Raw genomic sequence first — 26,223 nt, forward strand, 5'->3', positions numbered from 1 at the left:
ACATTTCCAAAATGCACAATTATGTTTAACATTAATAATTTTCCTGAGAAGCTCAACAGCAGAGTAGATGTCTTTAACTCTCGGGACTCTGATGTTATCAGTGCGCTGACATTATGACAAGTATGATGCATGTTGCAGGGTACACTATAAGGATGTACACATGAGTTTGCTTTAGAGTTTACACCCTTGTTTATTAAACAGGAGGATCGAGGGCATTTAGAAGTTTGGGGAGAAACTGCCTTACTGCTTTTCTTATAGAGTCAAACTTACCACAATTAACATAGTTTTTAGTATATTGCAGTACATTTTACTCTGTTAATACACTTTTAAAAAACTCATCTGTCACAGAACTTTATTCAGCACATTTTAAAAGAACATTGAAACTTAATATGTAGGTCACAACTAGAAGAAAAAGTAGAAAAGAGAAACAAAAAGGCAAACGATAATAAGCTTCAGTTTTAAAAACAACCCCACAAATTAAAACATGTTGTTTTCCTATTGTTTTTGGCATGCTTGGCTTTTTACCTCTGTCCCATAAGACCCCCGTCTGCTATAGTTATTAAAGTAAAGTAAGTAAAATACTGTGGTCACCAAGCAGTTTGGGGATTTGCTTTGTAGAGACCGTAGTCTTCTTTCCTGAAGAAGGCCATTTCTGTTTCATGTGCTGAAACAACAAACACAAGGTGTGTTAGGAGGTCAACTCTGTGATTAAACTCGACTTCCTGCAGCAGATCATCAATATTAAGATATTAATATTAGTCTTATTCATAGACTTCTGCTTGGAAATGATTTAATTGGACTTATATTAGTACCTCAGTATATCATTACAGGACATTCTGATATTATTAAAATATTAATACTATTTTCTTTATGAATAATTATCAAGACACATGCCAGGCTAACATTTGGGGAGATGTGTAAAGAATTATGTAGAAAACTTCCCTTTGATAACATTGTGTAAACAAATGTCAAGGTACATTTTTAATTTACCTTTACCAAGCTAATGGAGACTTCCTGTTGATCTTAGTACACACGCAAAAGTCTTGGATGGATTTGTAATCACTAATTGACTACAGTGTAGTTAATTGGCTCCATCTCGCTGGTGGGGGCTATCGATCTCGTTTTAGCAGGAAATCTGACAGCGATAGTTAGTGGTGCTGTTGAATTGTTTTGTAACAGGTGTTTCTAGTATAAGTCCACCCTTTTTTATGTCAATAACAGTTGACTAAATATACTGTATATAAAAAGAATAAGCATAATAACATTCATGAGTGAAGTATCTGCTCACTGAACAGCAATGACAAACTCTTACCAACGCCAGCAGCTCTGAGGGTGAGGCCAGCTGGCAGGACGAGCTTCTCATCATCCTCTAAACTCATCACCAACTCATTAGTCTGCCAAAACAAAGGAGTGTCCACTTAAATAGCAACATGGGATTTCATGAGACCACAGAAAATATATGCATTTTTGAAACATACAGAAACTAAAATAAGTATTTTATAGTTTCTAAGATTGAAATCTGGCAAACACCAACTGTGCAGTTTAATGTACAGATTATTTCAAGATCCAAAATCCTTTATCTTTCAGCTTTAACTGTAGTCGGCTCAACCGAGGACAAGTCATGATCCGTGCAAGTACGTGAACGGAAATGACTCCAGTGGACGTACTCAACATGCACTCTTACTCCCTGAGCTCAGTCCTCATGTGGACAATAGAGATAATCACACCTGAACATTTTATAATGTATTGCTGTCTGAATGAATGATGAAGGTCATCGTGAAATCGATCCTGCGCAGCTCCAAGGTTTGTGCTCTTCATGTTAGGACTTACCATAAGTACAACATAACTTAAGACAATCCAGAAAATATGTAACTTGATCAACACATATTTCACTATCATGTAACATGTATTGTTTTTGTGTTGTGGAAAGTCCTATCCACAAACAGAGGATTTGCAAATATGCATAACTTATCCATTTATTCAGGTGAAATACTTTTGCACATGTGTGGATTGCTTCCTAATGTGACATTTCTGACTTCCAACTATTTGCTGGCAGATTTTTGTACAGTTCGTACCACAGTAGATGTGAAATGCAGTTAATAGCTACACCAGAAGGTGACAGCAGAGACTAAACTGACTCACTGGATGCGCAGACCCAGCATTCCTTGTGGGAAGACCCACCTCTAGGACTATCCTTCAAGGCGTTTGCTAAACCCAAACAGTAATCTAGCCATATAAACTTACATTGATGTTTCTATACTCTTTGGCCTAGCTATGTTTCTAAGCGTTGCTACGAACTTAGACAGGCCCGGGAGGAGAGCTCTCAGCCTGGCAGCTCAACGTTTCTTTCTTTAGTGCCAAGGTAGGCCACCTGTTCTGAACAAGCGTTAAAGCAGCAGAGAAACAGACCAACAAAGGTGACTTAAAAAAAAGGAGACTATGAGAACACTTGGCAACATAGCTAGGCCAAAGAGTATAGAAGCTAACGTCTAGCAAACGCCTGGAAGGATAATCAAGGCAGGTCTTCTCACAAGGCATGCTGGGTATGCGCATCCAGTCAGTTTATAGTCAAGGTGGCTTAGTGGCATTTTTTTAGATTACCGTTACTGAGCGGATACAAGCACCACATTTGGCATGAAGGTTCTCCTGGTCCTACTGATCAATTTTAGCCTAGGAGCCCTCGTTAAATATTTTTGGGTTGCCCATAATTCATGAAAATCCCAAATGGCCGCCATACGCCATTTATGTTTGTCTTGGAAGTGCTGTAAATGTCTCTGTTGTCCTGATTTATTATTTTAAAATGTTGCAGACCATTTTAATATTGCTAGAGTAGAAAACTTATGTATAACTTTTATTTATTAGTTATAATTTAATATTAATTAATTACAAAGAAATTGGCAAAAACTTACTGAATGTCTGGTCAGAGCAAGATGCCAAGCAACTGGATGGACTTCCTGCGTGACCCCGAGAACAAGAAATAACTTTTTCCTTTTCTGACCTCCAGTGTTGCAGAGTTACTCTGGACCTTGTTCTGGGATATGGTGTTGAAATTGAAAGTTTATCAGTGTGTCCACATAACCCGCTTTTATCAGACCATTTTTTAATAACTTTTGAAGTCCTGTTACTGGACTACAAGCCAGTAGGCAAAATATCCTACGCTCGATGTTTATCTGAAAGTGCTGTGACTAAATTTAAGGAAGTGATTCCATCAGCGAGAGTTGTGTCCGGATACTCGGCAGTAAGTCGGACTCGTTTCCAGTGAATGTTGGCCTCCGCCAGGGCTGCGCTTTATCACCAATCCTGTTCGTGATTTTCATGGATAGGATATCAAGGCGTAGTCGTGGAGGAGAGGGGTTGCAGTTCGGTGGCCTGAGGATCTCATCGCTGCACTTTGCAGATGATGTGGTCCTTATGGCATCATCGGTCTGTGACCTTCAACACTCACTGGATCGGTTCGCACCTCTAAATCTGAGGCCATGGCTCTCAGCAGGAAACCGGTGGATTGCCTACTGTGGGTAGGGAATGAGCCATTACCCCAAGTGAAGGAGTTCAAGTACCTCGGGGTCTTGAGAGATTGGCCAGAGAATCGGAGCAGCGGGGGCGGTATTACAGTCACTTTACCGCACCGTTGTGACGAAAAGAGAGCTGAGCCAGAAGGCAAAGCTCTCGATCTACCGGTCGATCTTCGTTCCTACCCTCACCTATGGTCATGAAGGCTGGGTCATGACCGAAAGAACGAGATCACGGGTACAAGCGGCCAAAATGGGTTTTCTCAGACGGGTGGCTGGCGTCTCCCTTAGAGATAGGGTGAGAAGCTCAGCCATCCGTGAGAGACTCGGAGTAGAGCCGCTGCTCCTTTACGTTGAAAGGAGCCAGTTGAGGTGGTTCATCTAGTAAGGATGCCACCTGGGCGCTTCCCTAGGGAGGTGTTCCAGGCACGTCCAGCTGGGAGGAGACCCCGGGGAAGACCCAGGACTTGGTGGAGAGATTATATCTCCTCACTGGCCTGGGAACGCCTCAGGATCCCCCAGTCGGAGCTGGAGGATGTGGCCCGGAGAAGGGAAGATTGGGGTTCCTTACTGGAGCTGCTGCCCCCACGACCCGATCCCGGATAAGCAGTAGACGATGGATGGATGGATGAATTCCATCAGCACTTAATTCAATACCAGGACTCAATATCAATAAAATGGAGGACTCCAATGCTAACTTTAGTCCCTCCCAAATTAATCATCTTGTTGATAGCGCTGCAGCGTCACTGCGAATAACACTCGACTCTGTCGCTCCTCTAAAGAAGAAGATCATAAAACAGAAGAAGAAAGCTCCATGGCTTAATTTACAAATCCGCAAACTAAAACAAAAGTCGAGAAATCTTGAAAGTAAATGGCTTTCCACTAAATTGGAAGAATCTCGTTTAGTCTGGTTAGATCATCTTAAAACTTATAAGAACGTTGAGAACAACCCCAGGTTTCTTTTCAGTACTGTAGCCAGACTGACAGAGAGCCACAGCTCTACAGAGCCTTCTATTCCTATATCTCTCAGTAGTGACGACTTCATGAGCTTCTTTAACGATAAAATTATAATTATTAGAGACAAAATTGATCTCCTCCTGCCCTCAATTGAAAATGACTTAACTTCAACCTCCAGAATTTTAAATAATATGTGTAATGTCTGGATGCCTAAATTTTCATTGGGGTCAATAAAGTATCTATATCTCGATCCATCTAATCAGAAGTGGCATCTGTCAGCCGACCAGTGACATACCATTTTAATGTGTCATAAACCACTAAAAGAATAGTTGCATACAATGAGCCACTTTTCAATCTTAGCACTGCTGAACTTCAGGACCCTTGGCCTTCAAACACACACCTATGTTCAATGTGACACTGTGATACCTTTGCTCCATGTGCTTGGTGGATAATCTTCATTGTGTCTAAAAAAAGAAAGAACACAAGAGACTGGAATCAGATGCTAAACATGTATTATACAAGAGGATTCATTCAGGATGGTTCTGGTTGTTGGTCAAAGTAAAAAAAAAAAAAAAAAAAGGTATAATTTTGAACTGGTGCTTCCACGAGACAGATTTCGTTTCGTATTTCACTTTAAATCAGACTTTACAAAATAGGTTGCTTAACAAAATTTGACAAAAAAAAATGAAATCTGCAATATAAGGAAAGAACGGACACTATATACATTAATACAAATGTCAGGCATACATACCATAAGCGTATTTCTTGAAAGGAGGAGGAAGCCCTGGCCTTGTTGCGATGTCTGGAAGAAATTGGGTTTATCATGACTTTAGTTTATTTCCTTTGGTAATAATAACAGAGGATACATCCCGTTTACTCACCGTCTCTCACGAGCTGCATGAAGTCCTGCACCGTGTGGTCTAAGCTGACTCCGTGAAACACCACTGGTTTGAAGTTTCTGTGCTCGAAGGACCTCACGAGACGAACAGTGACCACAGCTTCACCGGCCATGTCCTGCTGCTGGACTGCTGTCAGTCCGACCGATGCAAGTGTTTTAATGGCACTCTTCGTGATTATTTGGCTTGTTGCGTTGTCAAATTGCTCAGTTAATTGCCATATGTGTGTTCAGGAAGTGGTTAGGAAACATACTGTGTCTGTTAAGGCGAGATCATTCAAGACTAGAGAACTTTCTGCTATCAAGACTCGATGAGTCGATAACCGAGCCGCTGCTTCTTCTTCTTCAGGGATATTGGCGGTTGGCAAACAACGATTTGGTGCATTACCGCCACCTACTGGACTGGGTTTTGGAGCAGTAGATTGGCAGAAAGAAATTGTAAGAAAAAAATGAATATAATACAAGACAAAAATCAATTCCTCTCTATTGTTATTAAGAAATTCTAAGCAAATTCCCCAATGTAGCCAAATAATGTGTTTTTCACCAGTTAATCATGACATGTATGTAATGTAATGTAACATTAATTCCCTTCTTTCTTCGCCATACCTGTTGCAGTCTATTAGTATATGTTTGACAGTTTCCTGTTTATTACAGTGTGTGCATAGTCCAGCGGGGTGCTTGCCTATTCTGTGGTGTGTTTGATTTAGTCCCGTGGTAATGACCATCTCTTCCCCTGGTGCACCTGCTCCGTCTTCCATCCTACACCTACATGTTTCTGAATGCTGTAAAGATGTCTTCCTGTGTCACGTAGGTTATTTGCGTATATAGTCCTTTATGATTTTAACCTCTGCTTTACATAACGGTATTTGTATGTCTGTTAACTATTGTTTTAGTGATTGTTTAGCCAGTGTGTGTACCTTCTCATTTCCTTCCACCCCTACATGAGCAGGCACCCAAAGGAAGGATATTTCAAATCCCCTACAATGTAATCTGAGTAGTAAATGCAACATTTCATACACCATATTCTGCCTGCATGACAACTTTCCAGACATGAGGCTTGAAAGTGCTGCAAAGCTATCAGAAGCTGTTTCAATTCTGGATCGATTATTTCCATTTATTTCTCACTTTGTCAATATGTTGACACCAGGTTCAATTGTGTTTAAATTAATACATTAGAAGTATTCAACGGAGGTTTGGACATTTTGCCCATGTTGGGTGAAAAAAACAAAAACAAATCCAAAATAGATATTTATTAGGAACAAAGAATAACAGCCCTCAACAACAATGAAGTTACATTACTGATTTTGAAACGTAAGTCTTCCGTTGAAAACATATCACCAAAGATGGAGGTTTATATATAGTTATACTAAATGTTTTACTTTTATGAAATTACAGAATGACAATAAAGGAATCTGTTGAGATATGAGATATTTTTACCATATTTGTTGAATCAAATTAAATTAAATTAATATAATATAAAAATACACAAAACAATAAAAAATATAACATAGAAATGAAATTAATAAAAAAAGTAGCCCTCTTTGAAATAAATAAAACATATAGCTGCACAGTGTTTTCCCTAGGTTTACTGCTTTGGGGGGGGGCACCTGTACAATGTGAAAGATGAGTTGTGAATATAAAAAAAACAAAAAACACCTTGAATTTCAGGGGGGGTGTAGCTCCGTTTATGTCCGTTTCAGTGTGTTTTCATACACATGATGGTGGTGTTCATTTCTTTGGCTTTTAAACAATTCACAACAGCCTCACAAATGTCCTCCCATTGTTTGGCCTTCTAGCGGTATGAACTCAATGATTTCTTTGCTCTTTTTCGTGCATCTCCTGCTCGGTACTTTACAACAAATGCTGTGTGTTCTTGAAATGTCTTTCAACATTCCATTTTTTGTTGTTTGCTAATTTCTCACCACATATCAAGCAGGCAGGTAAGCCAACATTGTTGGCAGTGAAAGCAAATGTATCTGTCCATGCAGAATGAAACTCTTTTTTTGGTTTTATCCATGGTTAGCATACAGAGTTAGGCGGGGGTCGGAAACTCAACGTTAGCCACCTGCAGGGAAAGGCGCATATGTGACGCATATTTTAGTGGACGAAATATAAAAAATTATTAGTGTCACAATATGACCTCGAACATTAAGATAAGAGGCGATCACTTTGAAAGATTGTCCACTGTGCAACAAAAAATACATTAAAATAAATGTTAAATGTTTTTGTCAAAGCTACAGGTATATGTGGATCCTGTCAAAAAACAAAAAGACTTTCTAACGTTTTTATTATTTTATTTATTATTTATTTGACAAGGACAATACACGTAGGCATTGTTATATTTTAATAAAGTGTAACTGCTGTAATGTATGTTCTACCAGAAGCTCATTTGTAAACCTTGTCCCTGGTTAGGCCTTTAAGAAAAACAACCAAAAATAAACCTATAATACAACATATATTACAAAAGATTTACATATTATATGTGTGCATGTGTGCATGTGGATATGTTCCCTAATTCCTGGCCGTATAAATGTGTCTGTGCATGATTTGATAGGTGTGTGTCCCCGTGTGCATGCATAGTCTTTATGACTATGTGTCTATGTTTATCTGTTTGAACGTGTCCATGCCTTGTTGAATGCCCCTTATGTATCAATGGGGGATTGAATCTTTTTCATTGATTCTAAAGAATTGCTCTCTACATTCAAGATATGATGCAAACCAGCCAGTTCCATAATTTCCATTACCCTAGCCGACATCCAAATCGCTTACTATATATAAATTCATTGCTTTCAATGTGGTGAACAAGATGTTCTGCAATAACTATTTCCGGGACCTTTGAGAACGCAGGTAAATAGAATTTGGTCTATAAGTGCCAACTCAGCCTGGTACGCCAGCCTTAGAATTTGGTGTGATGATCGCTGTTTTACAGCTTTGTGGGAATTTACCAGTTCCGATGGAGAGAGAGGGTTATCAGATGAGCTATAGGTTTGATCAGTGTCTTTTGATTAGTGCAGTAACTAATCCAAACAGATCCTTTGCCTTTTAATTACTTCATTTATTGATGATTTTGCCCACTTTCACTTGGTCAACTTCCTTGATATAGAAAGATTGCGATAAGTCTGACCTGTGGTCATTTGTTTCGTACGACAGACTGTATAGGTGTTTCCAGAGACGAGTGCTATTTCCTTTCGATTCCATAATCAGTTGCATAAAGAATGTGTCCTTACGCAGTTCCCTAACTACCATATTTCTCTCAGACCCTTAAAGAGTAGGAGATCCGTGTTCATTTTGGTAGTCAGTGACTTTTTCAGTGCAAGATCACTTTTCTGGCAGATATCAGTCTTCAGCCAATGTAAGGACACTCTTTGCTTACATTTAAAGATGTGTGTATAGTTCTCAATCAGTTCAGTGTTTCTTTCAAAGTGTTGCAACAGTTGTCTAGATCATTGGTTTGTACAACGTTATTCCAGTCAATATTATTTAGTTTGTTTTCAAATTGGTAGACAATGTTTTTTCTAGATTTCACGTTACAGTCAGAAAGGCTTGTTAATAAATGATATGGCCTTGTGACTCGGGTCTGTTTCTGCATGTTCTTTTCTCAATCGAGTGACTCTTGTTGGACCTTTTACCATCTTATGTTAGCATCTTACCAATTTAAAAATAAAGTCTCAGAAGAGAAATTCAGATCGAACATTTGACAGTTTAACAAATTCATCCAAGTTATTCTAAATTGATATATTGTGACGGTAGATTATACAGGATTACAATGTTAAAATTCATATTGGGGGAAATTCTACATTTAGGTTTAAACATTCTAAAGATAGTGGAAAAATGAGCTGACGGGTGGATTGGAGTCTCAGCAGTGAGTCTGTCCCTCCAATTAATCCACGCAGAGCCTCCAGGCACGCTGCTCCAACCGTGCTCGCAGAAAAGACACCTCTGGGTTGTCCAGATTTCTTTGCCTAACTATTGTGATAGCAATTATTATATGTTCATGTACTTTTATGTTCTTCTGTAACTATGCAAAACATTCACTCCTCCTTAAGCAGAAAACTGCTATGTGTGCAAAGGCGTTGTGCTCCCATACATGCACCTGCTGTGAATGTGTCTGTATCTGAAATAATGTTACCATTATTATCCTGGTCAAGGCCGGAGACGGAGCAACAGTAAGAAAACATCTTACTCAGAACAGATGTCCCAACGGCAACGAACGTTTTGCAAGGTCACCACATCCTGGATATAAGCTTTATGTTTTCTCTCCGTATTCGGCACTCCCCAGCACTCTCCTGCAGACTACACTGTACTCTGTATGATTTGTGCCTCTGAGATCTCAGAATAAAGTGTCAAAGACGAACCTGGTTTTCTGTAACTTTATTGAACATCTCACCGAGAACTTTATTATAATATAGAAGAATATTCCACAACACTATTTGGGGCACTACATGTCACCACAGTTTTGAGAAAGATCCACTTCAGTTGACTATGGCTCCTGATTATTTGAGTGACAGAGTCGTGTGCTCTCCCAGCCCCTGCAAATCTTATTCCAGTCTTAAATTTAGGCATGGCAGAGCCAAGAAATTCCTTCCAACCAGGACTATGCAGGGCAGGATGAGGACCAGCAAGTACACCGGCGGTAGGTAATAACGGAAGGCCACAGGGAAGAAAGCAAAGTCCCAGCCAAAGAAGAGAATATGCATGATGGAGAGAGTTAAGGCGACATACCCAAGTTTTGACTGGAGACACAAAAAGTCAGAGAATTCCGAGAATTTGAGGTTACAAAATATAACAAAGAGAAACTAGAACAAATAAGCCTCTTGAGATGTATCATCACACAAACATAGTGAATAAGCAGCAAGCTGAACATAACACACGTTTGACTTGTTATGGTGTATTTATACATCCAACAGAGTAAGGGTAACATTAGCATTCATCTGGAGTCATGTTTGTTTGGTATTCGTTGTTGATGCGTCTATGCGTTCTCCCTTTAGCTCTGTTTTGGTCTCTTACAACTTCTAAAGAAAAATGTCTATTTCCTGGTGTAGCCAGCGTGGACAGGAGGAACAATCACAGCTCTCTTAAGTACAATTAATGAAGAACAATTAATGACCTGAACAAATGTAAACTCCCTCCAGTTGAGGGCATTTCCCACAGAGGGCAGACAGGTAATAGCCAGTAGAGTAAGGATCCCGAATCCCAGAATTCCACAGGACAGGTAAAGGTCGGACCTCCACACCAGCTGCTCTAACCAGGAGGTTTTGACACCAGCTTTCACCTTAAAGTGTTGAGAAACATCTAAATAATAATACATGAATAAAAAAACAACACAAAAATATCAGAGCTGGGGTTGTCAAACTTCTGGCCCAAGGTCACCTCAGGTACAATAGTACATATACTGTAGGTGTATACATGGTGCTCACCTGGTGGTACGCTGTATTCAGTAGTCAGAGTAGGCAGTGTCAGACACATACTGTACACAGCATGCAGTGCAGTGCAGAGGAAGCTCAACAGGCCCAGTTGCTTCCGAGTGCACAGCCAGCAGTCCAGCCAACGAGGAAACTCTTATGTTTTGGTTCCCCTGCCCAGCTGGAAGACCGCCGCCAGCAGACCTGATGAATCACAGGACTTTATGCAATAAAGGTGCTTGTTTCTGCAAAGTAAAGATGTCACAGAATCCCACCTGACAGTACAAATGTTCAACCCAGCATTCTGTCCTGCCGGAAGACATTAATTTGATTTAAATGATATTGGATTCAATATCAATTCAGTCATCATAATTTTCAATGATATTTCTGACCAGAGCTGTAGACTTGAGACTGATGACTTGAGACTTGAAGGGAGATAGCAGAGGAGACTTGTCTCCACTGAGTGTAGTTCTGCCAAACTGTCATGAGTAATAAATAGCATAACCACGATGCATACAACTTCTCTATATCTTAATGCATACATTCAGTTGCAACTCTAGATTCAGATGAGAGAAATGACCTCTATTTCCTTCACACACGGTTTCAATCAACAGATAAACATAATGGTTATAATGAGGCCACTATGAGTACTAAAGGCTGTACTGTATGAACTACTATATATCAGTATATCAGCAAGCAAATAAATGATAAAAAGATAACATATTTAACTTTAGGATAACCCATAGGTTATTTTTAAGTCCCTTATATGTATGTGAAACACCTCTCCTATGAAAATGTCAAATACTCCATCCATATGTTATTCTGACCAAATAATATCTGACTTAAATATAGTCGGTACTTATCTTACAGGGAGTAAAACCTCTCCTTAGGCCAGGGGTCGGGAACCTATGGCTCTTTCGATAACGCAATATGGCTCGCTGACATTTTTTTAACATGATTAAATAAATAATTGTACTGTGTCATTTTAAAGTAAAACATTTAGCAGTGGATTTGTTTTTAGTTCTCCCCTCTCTTTCCTCCGCTCTGTCTCTGGCTGTAGGTTAAGGTGTGTTCGCACATGTGTGCGTAGGGTGCGGAGCCCCGCGCTTTGTGAAACCGAGCAGAGGAGAAACTGCACAAAGCAAGCAGTAGACCGGGGGGGGCAACATTAAAAACTGGGACTACGCAGCTGTAATCTTTCTCCACTGGGTGTCACTCTTCTACTGTAGTTCACAGGTAAAGTAGTATGTTTGCTCCACTATGTCCAATCTCTAGTTTTTTTATGTAATTGTGTTAGTTCTTAGATAGTAGTCTACAAATTAATAACAAAAACAAACATGTTGCTGGATATTAATCGGTGCCTTATTTCCCAAATGCATTTTAAAGTTAATATTGCGTTTTGTTTCAGGTTGGAAATCTACTGTCAGTGCAGGTTAATCTCCACACATTCACAACAGACCATTGTATACTGTTGCCAAAGTTGAAATATTTTTTCTGCTGCTAACATATCTTTTGAACTGCTTCAAAAAAATATCCAAATGACTTCTTTCAAGTTTGTCAATGGTACTTCCATGATTAAAGCTACAATGAACACATATTCAAATATAGGCCTGCACATGGCCTATAGCAGCAGAAGCAGTGGTAGCTTTGAGAGGTTCTTCAACCTGACACACAAGTACACAGCTCTTTATGTTAAATATCTTAATGTATATCTTAATGCATACGCATCTCCTGCTTTCCTACACAATATGATGTTTTTATTAAGTGTTTATTAGTTTACATGAGGGTAGTTGTATATAACAATGGCCACTGCTGTCTGTGAACATATCTGTAGTTTTGCAGCATTTACCTGCACTTTTCCCCAGCGCTCCCTCTCAGCGCCAAAAGTATTTTTTCTCCCACACTACTCAGCCATGTGCACTCCATACACTGCTGAAGATTGTGTAGGTGTGCATGTACAGTCTACAGGGCTACAGTCCACTGTTCTGTGGCTGCCAGGTGTCTTTTAACACTGGCCTAACACTCAGCTGATTTTCATGAGACAATAGTTTCATTTGTGTTGCTCTCTCAGGTACCCACTGTGCTGTAAATGCCATTGCCTAGTAACAGCATATCACTATCTTGTTAAAATGTTTGAAAATCCATCTTTCTTTACCTGAATCAGACTTACAAGCATATTTTAATGTTATTAATACAAGTAAAACCCCATTAACAACTTAATTTAAGGCAAACCACCATGCTTTGACCTTTCCACCCAGTCCCTCTCATAGCAACCCTGCAGCTGCTAGGTGTGACATTTCTGGCTCAGACAGCGAATTAACCGGAGCAAACATCATCATCATCATCATCACTTAGGATGCAGTTATTTAAACTAATGCTCCCTGTGATCAGCAGTTTGGTTCAGACACCAACATACTTGATTGGATTGATAGTAATAACGACATGTAGTGAGACACTGACAGCTGACTGATGTTCATGCACTGCTGCCAAATGATTGATTCCATGAAATGTTTAATAAACTTCATGAGAACATTATCCAAGTCCCCAAAAAAAACAAGGATGACAGGGCTAAATGCAGACCCGTCGCCCTGACCTCTGTGGTAATGAAGTCCTTTGAGTGCCTTGTCCTGTCCCACCTCAAAACCATTACAGACCCACTCCTGGACCTCCTGCAGTTTGCCTACAGAGCCAACAGGTCTGTAGACGATACTGTCAACATGGCACTCCACTTTATTCTCCAACACCTGGACTCCGCAGGAACCTATGCCAGGATCCTGTTTGTGGACTTCAGCTCTGCCTTCAACACCATCATCCCAGCTTTGCTACATGACAAGCTCTCCCAGCTGAGTGTGCCTGACTCCACCTGCAGGTGGATCACAGACTTCCTGTCTGACAAGAGACAGCACGTGAAGCTGGGGAAACATCTCTCTGTCTTCCGGACCATCAGCACCAGATCCCCCTCAATGCTACGTTCTTTATCCTCTGCTCTTCTCCCTGTACACCAACAGCTGCACCTCGAGTCACCGGTCCGTCAAGCTGCTGAAGTTCGCGGACGACACCACCCTCAACGGACTCATCTCTGGTGGGGATGAGTAGGCCTACAGGTGGGAGATTGACCGACTGGTGACCTGGTGCAGTGTGAACCACTTGGAGCTCAACGCTCTAAAGACAGTGGAGATGATAGTGGACTTCAGGAAGAGCCCAGCCACACCTGCCCCAATCACCCTGTGTGACTCCCCTGTGGACTTTGTGGAGTCCTTACGCTTCCTGGGCACCATCATCGCCCAGGACCTGATGTGGGAGCTGAACATCACCTCCCTCATCAAAAAAGCACAGCAGAGGATCTTCTCCAAATCCATGATTGAATATGACTTTCGATTTTCCAGCACTGACAGCGATGCCATTATTAGACTATGGAGTCTTGATTTGTAAAGATCAACAGATCATTGGTGTTATGCCCTAACATCTGTCATTTAGTTAGAAATGTGCTGTACATTATACAATCAGCTTACACAAACATGAGCCAGCTGCATAGAGGACTTGACTCAGAATGTTTCCTCACAACAACAATCTCTGCTCAGTTGTTGCATATTCTTGGTCATTAGAACTGAAGTATTTTATGTAATTCTGACCTTTTCCCTTTATTTATTTTTTATACGACACCTTTGGTGACACAGTGCAGTGACCTGGAACAGGACCTGTGGGCTGCTCTGTTCTCACACTAATCTGCATTGTAAAATAGGAACCAGTGGGCAAATGTTTCTGTCCAGGTGAAACGGGCTCTGAGGTTTTGGTCCACTGACACACTGCTACTGTCTAGTCTACTGTACAACTAGTCCATGCATTTGTTACTTCAAGGCTGGATTACTGCAACTCATTGTTATCAGGTTGTCCCAAAAAGTCGCTTAAGACTCTTCAGTTGATCCAAAATGCAGCGGCACGTGTATTGACTAGAACAAGGAAACGGGATCATATTACTCCTGTATTAGCTGCTCTGCACTGGCTCCCGGTAAAATACAGAATAGAATTCAAAATCCTTCTCCTGACTTACAAATCAATTAATGGTGAGGCTCCAGCATATCTTAAATATCTCATAGTACCTTATAAACCAACTAGAGCATTACGCTCCCAGACTGCAGGGTTACTTGTAGTTCCTAGAGTCTCTAAGAGTACAATGGGAGCCAGAGCCTTCAGCTATCAAGCTCCTCTCCAGTGGAACCAGCTTCCAGTTTGTGTTCGGGAGGCAGACACCCTCTCCACATTTAAGAGCAGGCTAAAGACTTTCCTTTTTGATAAAGCTTATAGTTAGGGCTGGCTCAGGTTTGCCCTGGATCAGCCCCTAGTTATGCTGCTATAGGCTTAGACTGCCGGGGGACACCTCCCTGCTCTCTTCCTTCTCTTCCTCTCTCCTCCCTCCCTCTCTTCTTCTCCCTCTCTATCTGTATGCATTTATGTAAATGTATGTTACTAACTCATCATCCGGGGCATCATCCCCGGAGTTTCTGTGTCTCATGTGGCATGTTGCCACTGATAAAGTTTACGTCAGGATCATGAATCGTGGCTGCGCCTGCTGCCCTGGTCCTGCTGGACACCGGGAAGCCTTTTTGACATTTCCCTGGATTCATCCATACTTTCTCTTTTTCAACACAACATCATTTCTGTCAAATGTTGTATTTGTACTATGTTGTTTATCCTGTACACACGACATCTATTGCACGTCTGTCCGTCCTGGGAGAGGGATCCCTCCTCAGTTGCTCTCCCTGAGGTTTCTTCCATTTTTCTCCCTTTAATTATGGAGTTTCTTTTAGGAAGTTTTTCCTTGTGCGATGCGAGGGTCTAAGGACAGAGGGTGTCGTAACCTGTACAGTCTGTAAAGCACAATGAGACAAATGTATAATTTGTGATATTGGGCTATACAAATAAATTTGATTTGATTTGTCTGATGTTTAAGTGAGGGTGATGCTGCATGTTGCAAAATCTGAAGACCAAACTGAAAAGAGGGGTTCTCAGAATCATTCTGGTTTGGATTCAGAGAGATACATATACTGACATTCATAGCTTACTAAATTGACGGGAAGAGTGTCGCTGCAGAGCTCCAGCCTCGGAGAAGGTATTGACTCTGTAATTGTAAACACCAGAGAGGATCATCAGGATACAACAGCGTGCGCTCATTAGTTTGAGCCACACAACCTCCACCAATTACACCACAGTAAACAATACAACCTCAATATACTGTCTATTGATCACTTTAGGCAAATGATTATTATTATAACCAAATCTTCTCAATTTCTCATGCTGATTACCTTCTAATCTGATTACTTGTCTGATTGTATATTTACTGCATGAATATAAAGTAATGAAATGGACAGCTTTGCTAATTACCAATTATTCAATTTCCCTCACCAAGGGCTCACTTAGGGTGAGGCTGTGAAGGTTTTTGGACTGCTGCTGTCTGTATGAACTGCCCACGCTGCCGAATGAGGATCAGCAGAGTTTCACTTTAGAGGACATTACCAGCATTATCAATCTACTCGACGAGTGTGGCTTTACCTCAGGTGCTTTCCCCGCTCATTAGTGTTCTGTAGACTACACATGGTAACCTGAGGAAAACCAAGTTTTGCTGTTGCATTTTGTTGGCTCGTGTTTGCCAGTTTGTCCTAAGCTTCGAGGAGACTATGATTTTTCATTGACAGAAAATCAGTCTTTTTCCCACCATGACTTCAATGTACACGCAGCACTGGCCTCAAGTAGACGTCTGGAAAACAGACAGGTTACCGCAAGTCAAAGTTTCAAGTGAAAAGCGCATACCAAAATGATAGTGCTGATCTGCTGTGGGTATGTAAGTGATAGGAAAATAAGTTTTTAATGAAAGCATTTCCTTATTGGCACAAATGGACAGCTAATACATGACAGCAGAGTATAGTATATCTTACACTGTATGCTATTATCCATTATCCATAAGACATGCATTGTCATGCTCTTAATGACCGTAAGCTACTTTATCATAGCAGCAATACCTAAGAGGCTACGCTTCATTACAGGAATTATGTGAGCGTATCTATAACCCAATCCCAATGTCTTGACAATAGTCATATTGTCTCAAAAAATTATGTGTTTACTAATGTATGCGTGCCGGCAGACACTCTTTGATATTTTTTAAATAAACGACAGACTGCTCAGTCACACAGCACATTGAGGGCGGAGACCTTTCATGCTGATTTTTCACAACAGCGCCATTGTGTGGTTGCATTTTCTCTTATATCACATTAAGTGACCAGATGAAAGACATAACAGATGTTAACAGTCCTGTGACAGCATTGATCTTGGCTTGCTGGATCAAATTAAGCTTAGAAGGAAGTTTCTATTTTTATATACCCAATATAAATCTACAAGAATATGTCATGTGTCTGCAGCTCTGTAAGTTAGTTTGTCTCTAAAGAGAAAAGAGAAATGTTATTTTACCAAAGATTCACAACAGAGAAAGACAGAACTGACCAAATCTCTGACACACAGTGAGCCTCCTCTCTCTCTGTCCGTCTATACTTTTTCTTTAGGCCTACACACAGACAAAAATGCATACAAAACCATTTTTTACTTTTGTCTTTATTTATTTTATTTTACTCCCATAACCACATTTATTTCCTTCCTTGTCTTTCCATATACCCACATGCATTTACATGCACTTACTATTAGAGAGGACACTTAAGTTGACTAAGGCAACTATTTATGTTCTTCTGCAGCGACCTACCTCCCAGTCACTACCAATGTTAAACTCCACTGAAGGCAAAGCCTCACTGCTTGGCAACCACAAATGATTTACTGAGGAAAGAACATCCAGGCAATATAAAATACAACCAACAAGTAAATGTAACATTGAAATGCAAATTCAGCTGCTTTGGTTTCCAGCACAACAAGCCATCTTTCAGGTCTGGGTGGATCAAACGCTACTCAAACTATCACACTGGAGAGATTAACGTATACAGAATATTGAACTGCACAGTATTTATCTTCTTTTATGTTATATTGACTGTTGATGTGGGAGAAGGAAATGTGTATTTATCATTCTTATTTATTTTACTTTGTAGTATTTTGTGATTTACGTGTTTATTTGATCATGTTCCCCATTCATGATAAGATAGAAGCATTAATTGCTTTGTGACCTTCACAGTGTGTTAGTGTCAAATTTGGCCTCTGGACTCAACCACAGCTGAGCAGACAGGCAGCTGCAGGCCAGACTGACCTCAGTCCACTTTCATTTACACCTTCCAACAATATGTCAGCACAAAGTGTGTAATCTCGCACGTCGTCTGGAGGCATTCTATTCTGGCTACTAAAGCAGTAAAGAACTGTTTTTCTACACTCATCATCCGTCCGAAACCAACAGTGTTGGACTTGGAATTAGAAAGGAAATTATTTTTAATTCCAAAAGAAAGTCCAAATCATATTAATCGTAAATGTATTAACAGTTAGCAATGATACTTTATATAATCTGCTCACGACAAGAGTGTTGATATTTTACTTTGTTGTCTACTATGAACTACATAATGTCCAAATACAAATGGAAAATAGGCCAAATGTCTTTTATTTCTTGTGTTCGAATAAAATGAAATAATGAAACTTGAAGATATGATATATTGTAAAATATGAAAGCTAGATATGCTAGTTAAAGTTACAGTGTTATCTAGGTTGCATATCTATTCAAAGTTGAACCAAAGTATTTTGGTTCATTCAAATACAATTAGCCTAAACACAAACACACACACACACACACACACACACACACACACACACACACACACACACACACACACACACACACACACACACACACACAATATGCATTATTAAATGCTATAAATTCAAACTGAGTGAGAGTCTGTTTTATTTAAACTTTTTTGTCAAATCCACAAGGATGCTAATCACCAACAAAGAATTATTCCATTTGTGCCTTCAGGGAGTGTGGTAACACTGCAGGGGCTATGTGACTTCCTGTTTGTGTGTCAGTGCACTTGTCGGTATGGATTGTGTTCATGGATCTGCTTGAGTTATGCAGCAGCACTTGTGTCTGTTCTTGTGTGTTATCATGTGTGTGTATGTGTCTGGAACTCATTAGCAGGGTGAGGGAGCTCCTGAGAATCCACAGAGCACTTTGTTAGCTGCTAGCTTAGCCTGCTGAGACGAGGGGATATGAGGAGAAGGGAAATCCTAGATCTGTGGAGATAAGGATTAGCTGATCCTGACAACACAGGATGCCTTTGTAACAGATTAGGCAAATTCAAAATGGGCTCCAGCCAATATATGGATGGCTTTGCTCCAACAGTAGAGGCTGTTTATCACCCAGAAGATAAAAGTGGTGTTGCTTCTGGTGCAGGCAGAGGCCTCCAGAGGCCAGGTGATGTAGGAACTGTCAGCAATCAAGCCAATGCATGACAAACGCATAAAGGGATTTCCTCTACATGTAGGCCAGCATGCATTAGGGAAGTGGTGAAGTATAGGAGCTGGAGGTTCTGAATCTAAACAACAGTAAACTGTTCTTGTGTGAGGGCAGAGTGCTGACCGACCTCTCACATGGCCACATGAGACCCCTGCCGTTGACATGTGTCAAGTCAGAATTTAACCATTACACCCCAATACAGTGGACAGGTTGAACGCAGAAATCTCAGAAACAGATACAGTATCTCCAAACCAAAACTGGTTAGACTAGTGGAGAAAGTCTACATGTGTTTGTAGTACTTATTATTTGTGCAAACCCTCCTAAATGGATCCTTTGAAACTGATCCCATTATAATCAATACACTTTTGACAGCAGGCACGTCCTGTGACCTGGTCCCCAGTCTTACCTTAAATGAGAAGAGGGAGAAGTGATCCAGTGATTTAGTATTGTACTTCCATAAAGTCAGGGCGCTCACAAGAGACACATTTAAAAAAAAGAATGATAAAAATTGAAGCGGCAAAGGCTGAGATAACCTGACTTTTATTCTTTACAGGTCGAGCTCCTAAAACACTCGATCCTACATTTCCCACAATGCATCACTAGAATCTTTCATCAGACCCCACGTGCGTGCGTTTTTATGTTAGAGTGTTAATTTAACTTTATTGGTAATAATTTAATTTAGTTTACTTTTGCGTTTCAGTAGGGTGGTTCTGGTGTTTTCTCCTGTCGGTGTCTCGCCAGTCGGCGTCTAATGTCATGGTGAATGAGGACTTCACCAAACTCACGAGGAAGTATGGCATTAAAATATCCACCGGCATCCTGTGCAGTGTGGATGATATTGGGCTAGCTGTGAGGGAGAAGGTCGGACACGGCAGCGTGAGGTCGATCGTGCGGATGAACAGCACAGTTGTCATTTTCCTGGACCAGGTGGAGTCAGGGAAAGACTGATCCAGACCCAGCGGACCCGTTTCCCCAAATCTACCTGAGCCCAGGGCTGGGAGAACTGACCGGCCACCTGCTCAAGGTCACTAACCCGGACAAACTGTCGCTGAACAGAGCAGCCAAAACAAGTTTCTATACTAACTGTGTGAAAAGCATCAACAGCAAATGCCTGTGCAGCAGACCCTCCACTGTGTGGAGCAACAGACTGGGTAGAGGAAGCGGACCTGCTTATTTATCCTGCTGTTTTTAACACGTGCCCATTTTGTGATCTTTGCAAATGTTGTCCATGTTTTTACTGAGTGTAAGAGACTTACGAGTTTCTTCTCTCTTTTAACATTGTTTTCTTAATGTCTTTGGTGAAGACAAGGAAAAGTGGCAGCTCCTAAACGTTCTCTCAGGAGGCCAGGTCAGTCTGTAACATCAGAGTTCAGATTTTACAAACACATTGATGATTTAGAACCTTTTAAACAGCCTTGGCGCGACAAAGACATTGTTTGTTTTATTGATTGTAATTTTAATTTTAACGATTAATTGCACTTTGCACAAGTTTTTATTGGATAATTTTACATGTTTGCACATTATCACTTTCTTTGAGAGCTCTTTGTAAAGATAAAAAAAGTTGAAAAATCTAAAAAGGATAAATGTCCACAATGCATAAAGGTGAACATTGATATTGCACAGGTATAATGTACAATATCAATGTTCACCTTTATGCATTGTGGACATTTTGAATCGCTACACATGTACACAGTGAAATGTAGACCTGCATTTAACCCATCCTAGTATTAGGAGCAGTGTGCAGCTACTATACAGCACCCAGGGTACAGTGTGGGGCTCAAGGGCACCTCGGCAGAGCCCAATAGGTGGACTGGTACCTAACAAAGTACCATAACACACTCTGTACTTGGTCCATTCGGGGACCTTAGTTGTAATAATCTTGAGTTTCAACTAAACAGAGACCATGTCTCTGTATTTTTAGAAGTCCAGAGTAAAGGTCTGAAAATAAGTTTTCTATATAGGTGCGAGATAAATGAGGAAATGTCTCACAGTCTGATAGAAAGTGTCAGTAATGGTTCCTGATCCTATTCCCTTGAGGATATGCAGAGGGATTTATAATTCATACATAAAGATGGAGTGATTATTGTTGCCGTCTTAATCCAAATTGCAACAGGCTTTCACGTCAGCAGCTCTTGACTCCCTCTCGCTGGTCGCAGACGAACACAAACCGCTGGAAGCCTCTTTGTGCTCGGAGATCCGCCGCATCCACTCATGCCAAAACGAATATTTCTCCTGTCAACTGTGTGACGCCGAGTGACACGCTGAACGCTGCAGGGTGAACTGGACTTTAGGGTTACAAGGCTCTCTCTCTTCCCTCTATCTTCGCGCGGAGTGACTCCGTTTTGGTCCACTCTCTTTTTGCTGTGGCTTTTAACTCTCACCACCTTTCACCATTACGTCCCAAAGCAAAACGGACTTTTTAGCGCTTGTTTCTCGGACTCTCCAGAGGAAGAGAATCGTTGCCGCTGTGATTGGCATCGTCATGGTTTTAGCTCTTATCATTGCGATTCCCCTGCTGGTGCAAACATCCAAGACTGATGCGCACTACGAGATGATGGGCACCTGTCGGATGATCTGTGACCCGTACCACCCTAAACCGAGCGCCACGGCTCTGGAGGTCATGCAGGACCTGAGCGCCGTCCCTTCTCAAAGCTTTGTTCAAGGGACTAATGGCGAGCCGGGTCGGCCTGGAAAACCCGGGCCGAGGGGGCCACCAGGCGAACCGGGGCCACCAGGTCCGAGAGGGCCGCCGGGGGATAGAGGAGATTCTGGAAAGACTGGGTATCCCGGGGTGTTGGGCACAGCACGGTCCGAGAGTGGCGGAGAGCTCGGCTCTGCTATCGGCGCGTCAAAGATAGCGTTTTATGTGGGTCTGAAAAATCCTCACGAGGGATACGAATTGTTACGGTTCGACGACGTTGTCACGAACCTTGGGAACCATTACGACCCGACAACCGGCAAGTTCACATGCCAAGTGTCTGGGATTTACTACTTCACCTATCATGTGCTGATGCGTGGAGGAGACGGGACAAGCATGTGGGCAGACTTGTGCAAAAACGGACAGGTGAATATCCCCTTTGTGTACCTGTAAAACCTGCAGCATGGTTTATTAAACAAATGAATTAAGGTTATTGCTTTGTGTGTGAATCAGCTCTCCATTGCGCAACATGGAGAGCAATTGTGCACTCAAACAGATCTAAAATCCATGACTGGTTCTGCTGTTGGTTCTTTATTTCATCCTGTTTGCTCATTAAATCTATAATAGGCTCATTGCCTGCACTGCTTTTTGAAATGGCAGGGTTTTTACTGTTTAAGTCTTTTCAGGCTCTGCGCGCATTTGTGTTCGGTCTGTCCTGCTGTAAATTAGCAGGGGGCATATAGGCTACTGCTGGGTCAAAATCTCTCTTAATTTGCAGGTCCGAGCCAGCGCCATAGCGCAGGACGCCGACCAGAACTACGACTACGCCAGCAACAGTGTCGTCCTGCATCTGGACTCCGGCGACGAGATTTATGTCAAACTGGACGGCGGCAAGGCGCACGGCGGAAACAACAACAAATACAGCACGTTCTCCGGCTTCCTTTTGTACTCGGACTAAAATGGGACAGGCCTAATCGCATCACTCCATCCCAGAACTTCCATGACAGAATTAAAATCCAATCTGATCAACACTGATGATCAGACCGACAAGACGAAGATGCCACCGTGCAATCAAACCCCTAGTCTCATATTCAGTTTTAAAATGTAACTTTTCTCATAGACTATGAGACTATATAATCCATGAAATTTCACTTATTTCCGCAATACTTTCACATGCATTTGCTAAGCAGATCTATATGGCATGTTCAAGGACACTTCTGGAACGCTTTGTTCTTCTTTGAAAATAAGATAAATGATTTTGATATATTTAAATAATAATTCATAAATATAATAACCCCAGACATATTTCCCTTTCTTGTTCTGAGAATCTGCCACAGATTAACAGCCTTCACAGGATGGAATCACATTCTATATTTGCAGTGCAGGTGTTGTAGCGTTTTCTCTTTGTGCATTTTGTGGAGTACAGGTTATTCATTGCCCTCGGGGGGCGTACTGAAAGTGAACCTTGCTGACCACCCCTGTATACAGGAGTACATTGCTGTGTGACGTGATGCTATTTTTGCTTGAAAGTGTGTCTCACAAAGATATATATACAGTCTACACATATGTATGCACTTGTGTATATATTTATTCAAAAATAAATAAAAATCAGAGAAACCATATAAGATGTAGCAACAGTGTTGCAAACATGTTTCTATATGTCTTCGTGTTCCATTATAAAGGTTATAATAAGTAAGTACGTTGGTAGTTGTAGTGAGTAGCAGAGTGGAACTGAGGCCGAATGTTCCTGGTGATCAGAAGAAATGTGATTGAACATTAGGATACAGCTTTGACTTTATAGACAGGAGATTCTTACAGCAGCCCACAGGAAAAGTATTCTGCAGAAGACATCTTTGCAGAGCGTTCTTACCTGATGGCAGACTTCTAATCAGCTGATTTTTAGGTTTCATCTGTATTCTTCTGATCTCAGAATCCACAGTGAATGTGTGTGTGACATAGATAATATGTAACCGAGTACATTAACTGCATTACAATTCTTTTTTTACAGTGTGCAGATTATGATCTTACATAAAAACACATAAAGTACAACATATTGTTGAAGATTAAACCAGTGGTTCCCCACCTTTCTGGCTCGTGACTATGCTTACAAAAAGCTGTATCTAGTTGGGACCCCTTCTCATGTTTCAGATGAAGGAGAAAACAAAACAACACAGACAGTAGTTAACAAGGGCTCAAAAAAGAAATACTGTACATGGATACAATATCCTCCAAACCTTACATACCTGTAGTTTTTGCATGTGTAATGGCATCACAATGAACAAATTAATGCAAGTAATAATACAATTAACAGGAAAGATAGGAGGAGGGTGGGGAGTAATCTGAAGTGTGTAAATTTACTTTATTTCTTTTTTTGAAACATTTTTCAGACAGCCTGGTCCTTTTAAAAAGTGTCCATGTTTAAAAAAAGGCCTTGGTAAAACAGAGCCACACAAACAAATATAATAACATTTCAATAAAACAATGAGGCATCTAAACCTGTCATTACCAATTGACGTCAGGAGGAGATTAATTTTGTCTCTAATAATTATAATTTTATGGTTAAAGAAGCTCATGAAGTCGTCACTACTGAGAGATATAGGAATAGAAGGCTCTGTAGAGCTGTGACTCTCTGTCAGTCTGGCTACAGTACTGAAAAGAAACCTGGGGTTGTTCTTATTTTCTTCTATTAAGGAAGAGTAATAAGCAGCTCTGGCATTACGGAGAGCCTTCTAATACGTTTTAAGATGATCTAACCAGACTAAACGAGATTCTTCCAATTTAGTGGAACGCCATTTACTTTCAAGATTTCTCGACTTTTGTTTTAGTTTGCGGATTTGTAAATTAAGCCATGGAGCTTTCTTTTTCTGTTTTATGATCTTCTTCTTTAGAGGAGCGACAGAGTCGAGTGTTATTCGCAGTGACGCTGCAGCGCTATCAACAAGATGATTAATTTGGGAGGGACTAAAGTTAGGGAGGGACAAGCCGAGATCCATGCCTCCACCTGGGTTCATATCTGGGAAAAGACAGAATCAGTTGAGTATCATCTGCGTAACTGTGGTAGGAGCAGCCATGAGAGTGAATGACAGAGCCAATTGAGTTGGTGTACAGATAAAAGAGGAGGGGACCAAGGACGGAGCCCTGAGGTACCCCGGTGGTGAATTGACAACGGATCTGGGTGTGACACTGGACGATCAACTGTCCTTCAGTGCCAACATCGCTGCAACAACCCGCTCCTGCAGACACACTCTGTACAACATCAGGAGGATGTCCCCTACTGACTCAGAGGGCGATGCAGGTTCTTTTCCAGGTTCTTGTCATCTCACGCCTTGACTACTGCAACTCCCGCCTTGTTGTACGGCCTATACCAGGAGTCGAGAACCTATTTGGCTGGGAGAGCCATAAAAGCCAAATATTTTTAAATGTATTTCCTTGAGAGCCATATATTTAATAAAATTGAGTTTTAAGTATATCACGTCTCTGAGTACTCAAAGCGCTATCAGTGTTTCCCCTACCATTATCTGTGCCCCCCCCCCCACCAACGGAACCCCGCGCCCCCCTCTGATTTTCTTTTTTTTAATATTCACAACTCACTTTTCACATTGAACAGGTGCTCTTTTATTAAATAAACTAAACGCTTATTATTATTATATGTTATATGTTATTTATCTAATTTATGTGCACATTATATCCGGCCTGCGAGAAAATATCATATTTCTATTTTAATCATAACTGGCCCGCCGGTTTTGGTAATTAAATCAAGGCATGGCACAACCACAGGAAAATACATATTTGAAGTATCTAAATGTGTGAATGAAATGAAACTGCCCCGGGACAAACTGACAGGACTGACAACAGACAGAGCCTGCGATGTGATGAAAAGAGCGGATTAGTGCAGGATGCGGGAGAAGATGCAGCGGGAGAATTGTGCAGGTGAGCTGACGGTGTATCACTGCATCATACACCAGGAAGTGCTGTGTTGTAAAGCTCTGGAGATGGAACAAGTAATAAGCACCGTAACACAGACAGGAAACTTTATAAGTGACAACTTAAGTCTTTTCCCGAGGAGATACATGGCAGTTTTTGGAAGCAAAGGGAAACTCACCACAGATCTCTGGGACGATGTGAGCTGGCCTGTTTGTGCGACATAACGAAGCATCTCACTGTTAAACCTCCAGCTTCAGGGCCGTGTGATCACGGACATGTATGATGCAGTGACAGCGTTGCAAGCCAAGCTGCCTGTGGGAGACTCGCATTGCAGCAAGTCAAATTTGGTCACTATCTGTTTCCAAACACTGACAAATCATCTCCACAGCTGTGTTCGCATAGTCAAAGTATGACTCTGTGGGCGTTGCAGTTTCCAAACTTTACCCCCGAAACGATGCCTTTAT

General features: G+C 41.1%; 2 protein-coding genes and 1 pseudogene across 3 annotated transcripts; 1 reads left to right on the plus strand and 2 right to left on the minus strand.

Annotated features, from left to right (window-relative positions):
* Window positions 1-335: 335 nt before the first annotated feature.
* On the minus strand, window positions 336-5,688 carry c21h2orf76 (chromosome 21 C2orf76 homolog). Of its 2 annotated transcripts, XR_003834255.1 has the most exons (6): window positions 5,348-5,688; window positions 5,218-5,268; window positions 4,893-4,930; window positions 1,313-1,394; window positions 526-664; window positions 336-402 (listed from the first exon to the last, which is right to left on the minus strand). XR_003834255.1 is itself a non-coding variant. In XM_029458384.1 (5 exons), the coding sequence occupies exons 1-5, from the start codon at window positions 5,475-5,477 to the stop codon at window positions 588-590; spliced, it is 378 nt and encodes a 125-aa protein (XP_029314244.1). In that variant the 5' UTR covers window positions 5,478-5,685; the 3' UTR covers window positions 336-587. The 2 variants fall into 2 exon arrangements, 1 of the variants encoding a protein (XP_029314244.1); XM_029458384.1 differs by having other exon boundaries at window positions 336-664; window positions 5,348-5,685.
* A 4,153-nt stretch (window positions 5,689-9,841) lies between these two features.
* On the minus strand, window positions 9,842-11,249 carry LOC115026465 (metalloreductase STEAP3-like; annotated as a pseudogene).
* Window positions 11,250-21,676: 10,427 nt separating this feature from the next.
* On the plus strand, window positions 21,677-23,087 carry c1ql2 (complement component 1, q subcomponent-like 2). Its single transcript, XM_029459311.1, has 2 exons — window positions 21,677-22,261; window positions 22,614-23,087. Exons 1-2 carry the CDS (start codon window positions 21,680-21,682, stop codon window positions 22,791-22,793), a joined length of 762 nt encoding a protein of 253 aa, XP_029315171.1. The 5' UTR covers window positions 21,677-21,679; the 3' UTR covers window positions 22,794-23,087.
* The last annotated feature ends 3,136 nt before the right edge of the window (window positions 23,088-26,223 follow it).

Source organism: Cottoperca gobio, chromosome 21, assembly GCF_900634415.1.
Source record: "Cottoperca gobio chromosome 21, fCotGob3.1, whole genome shotgun sequence".
NCBI classification, from domain to species: Eukaryota; Metazoa; Chordata; class Actinopteri; order Perciformes; family Bovichtidae; genus Cottoperca; species Cottoperca gobio.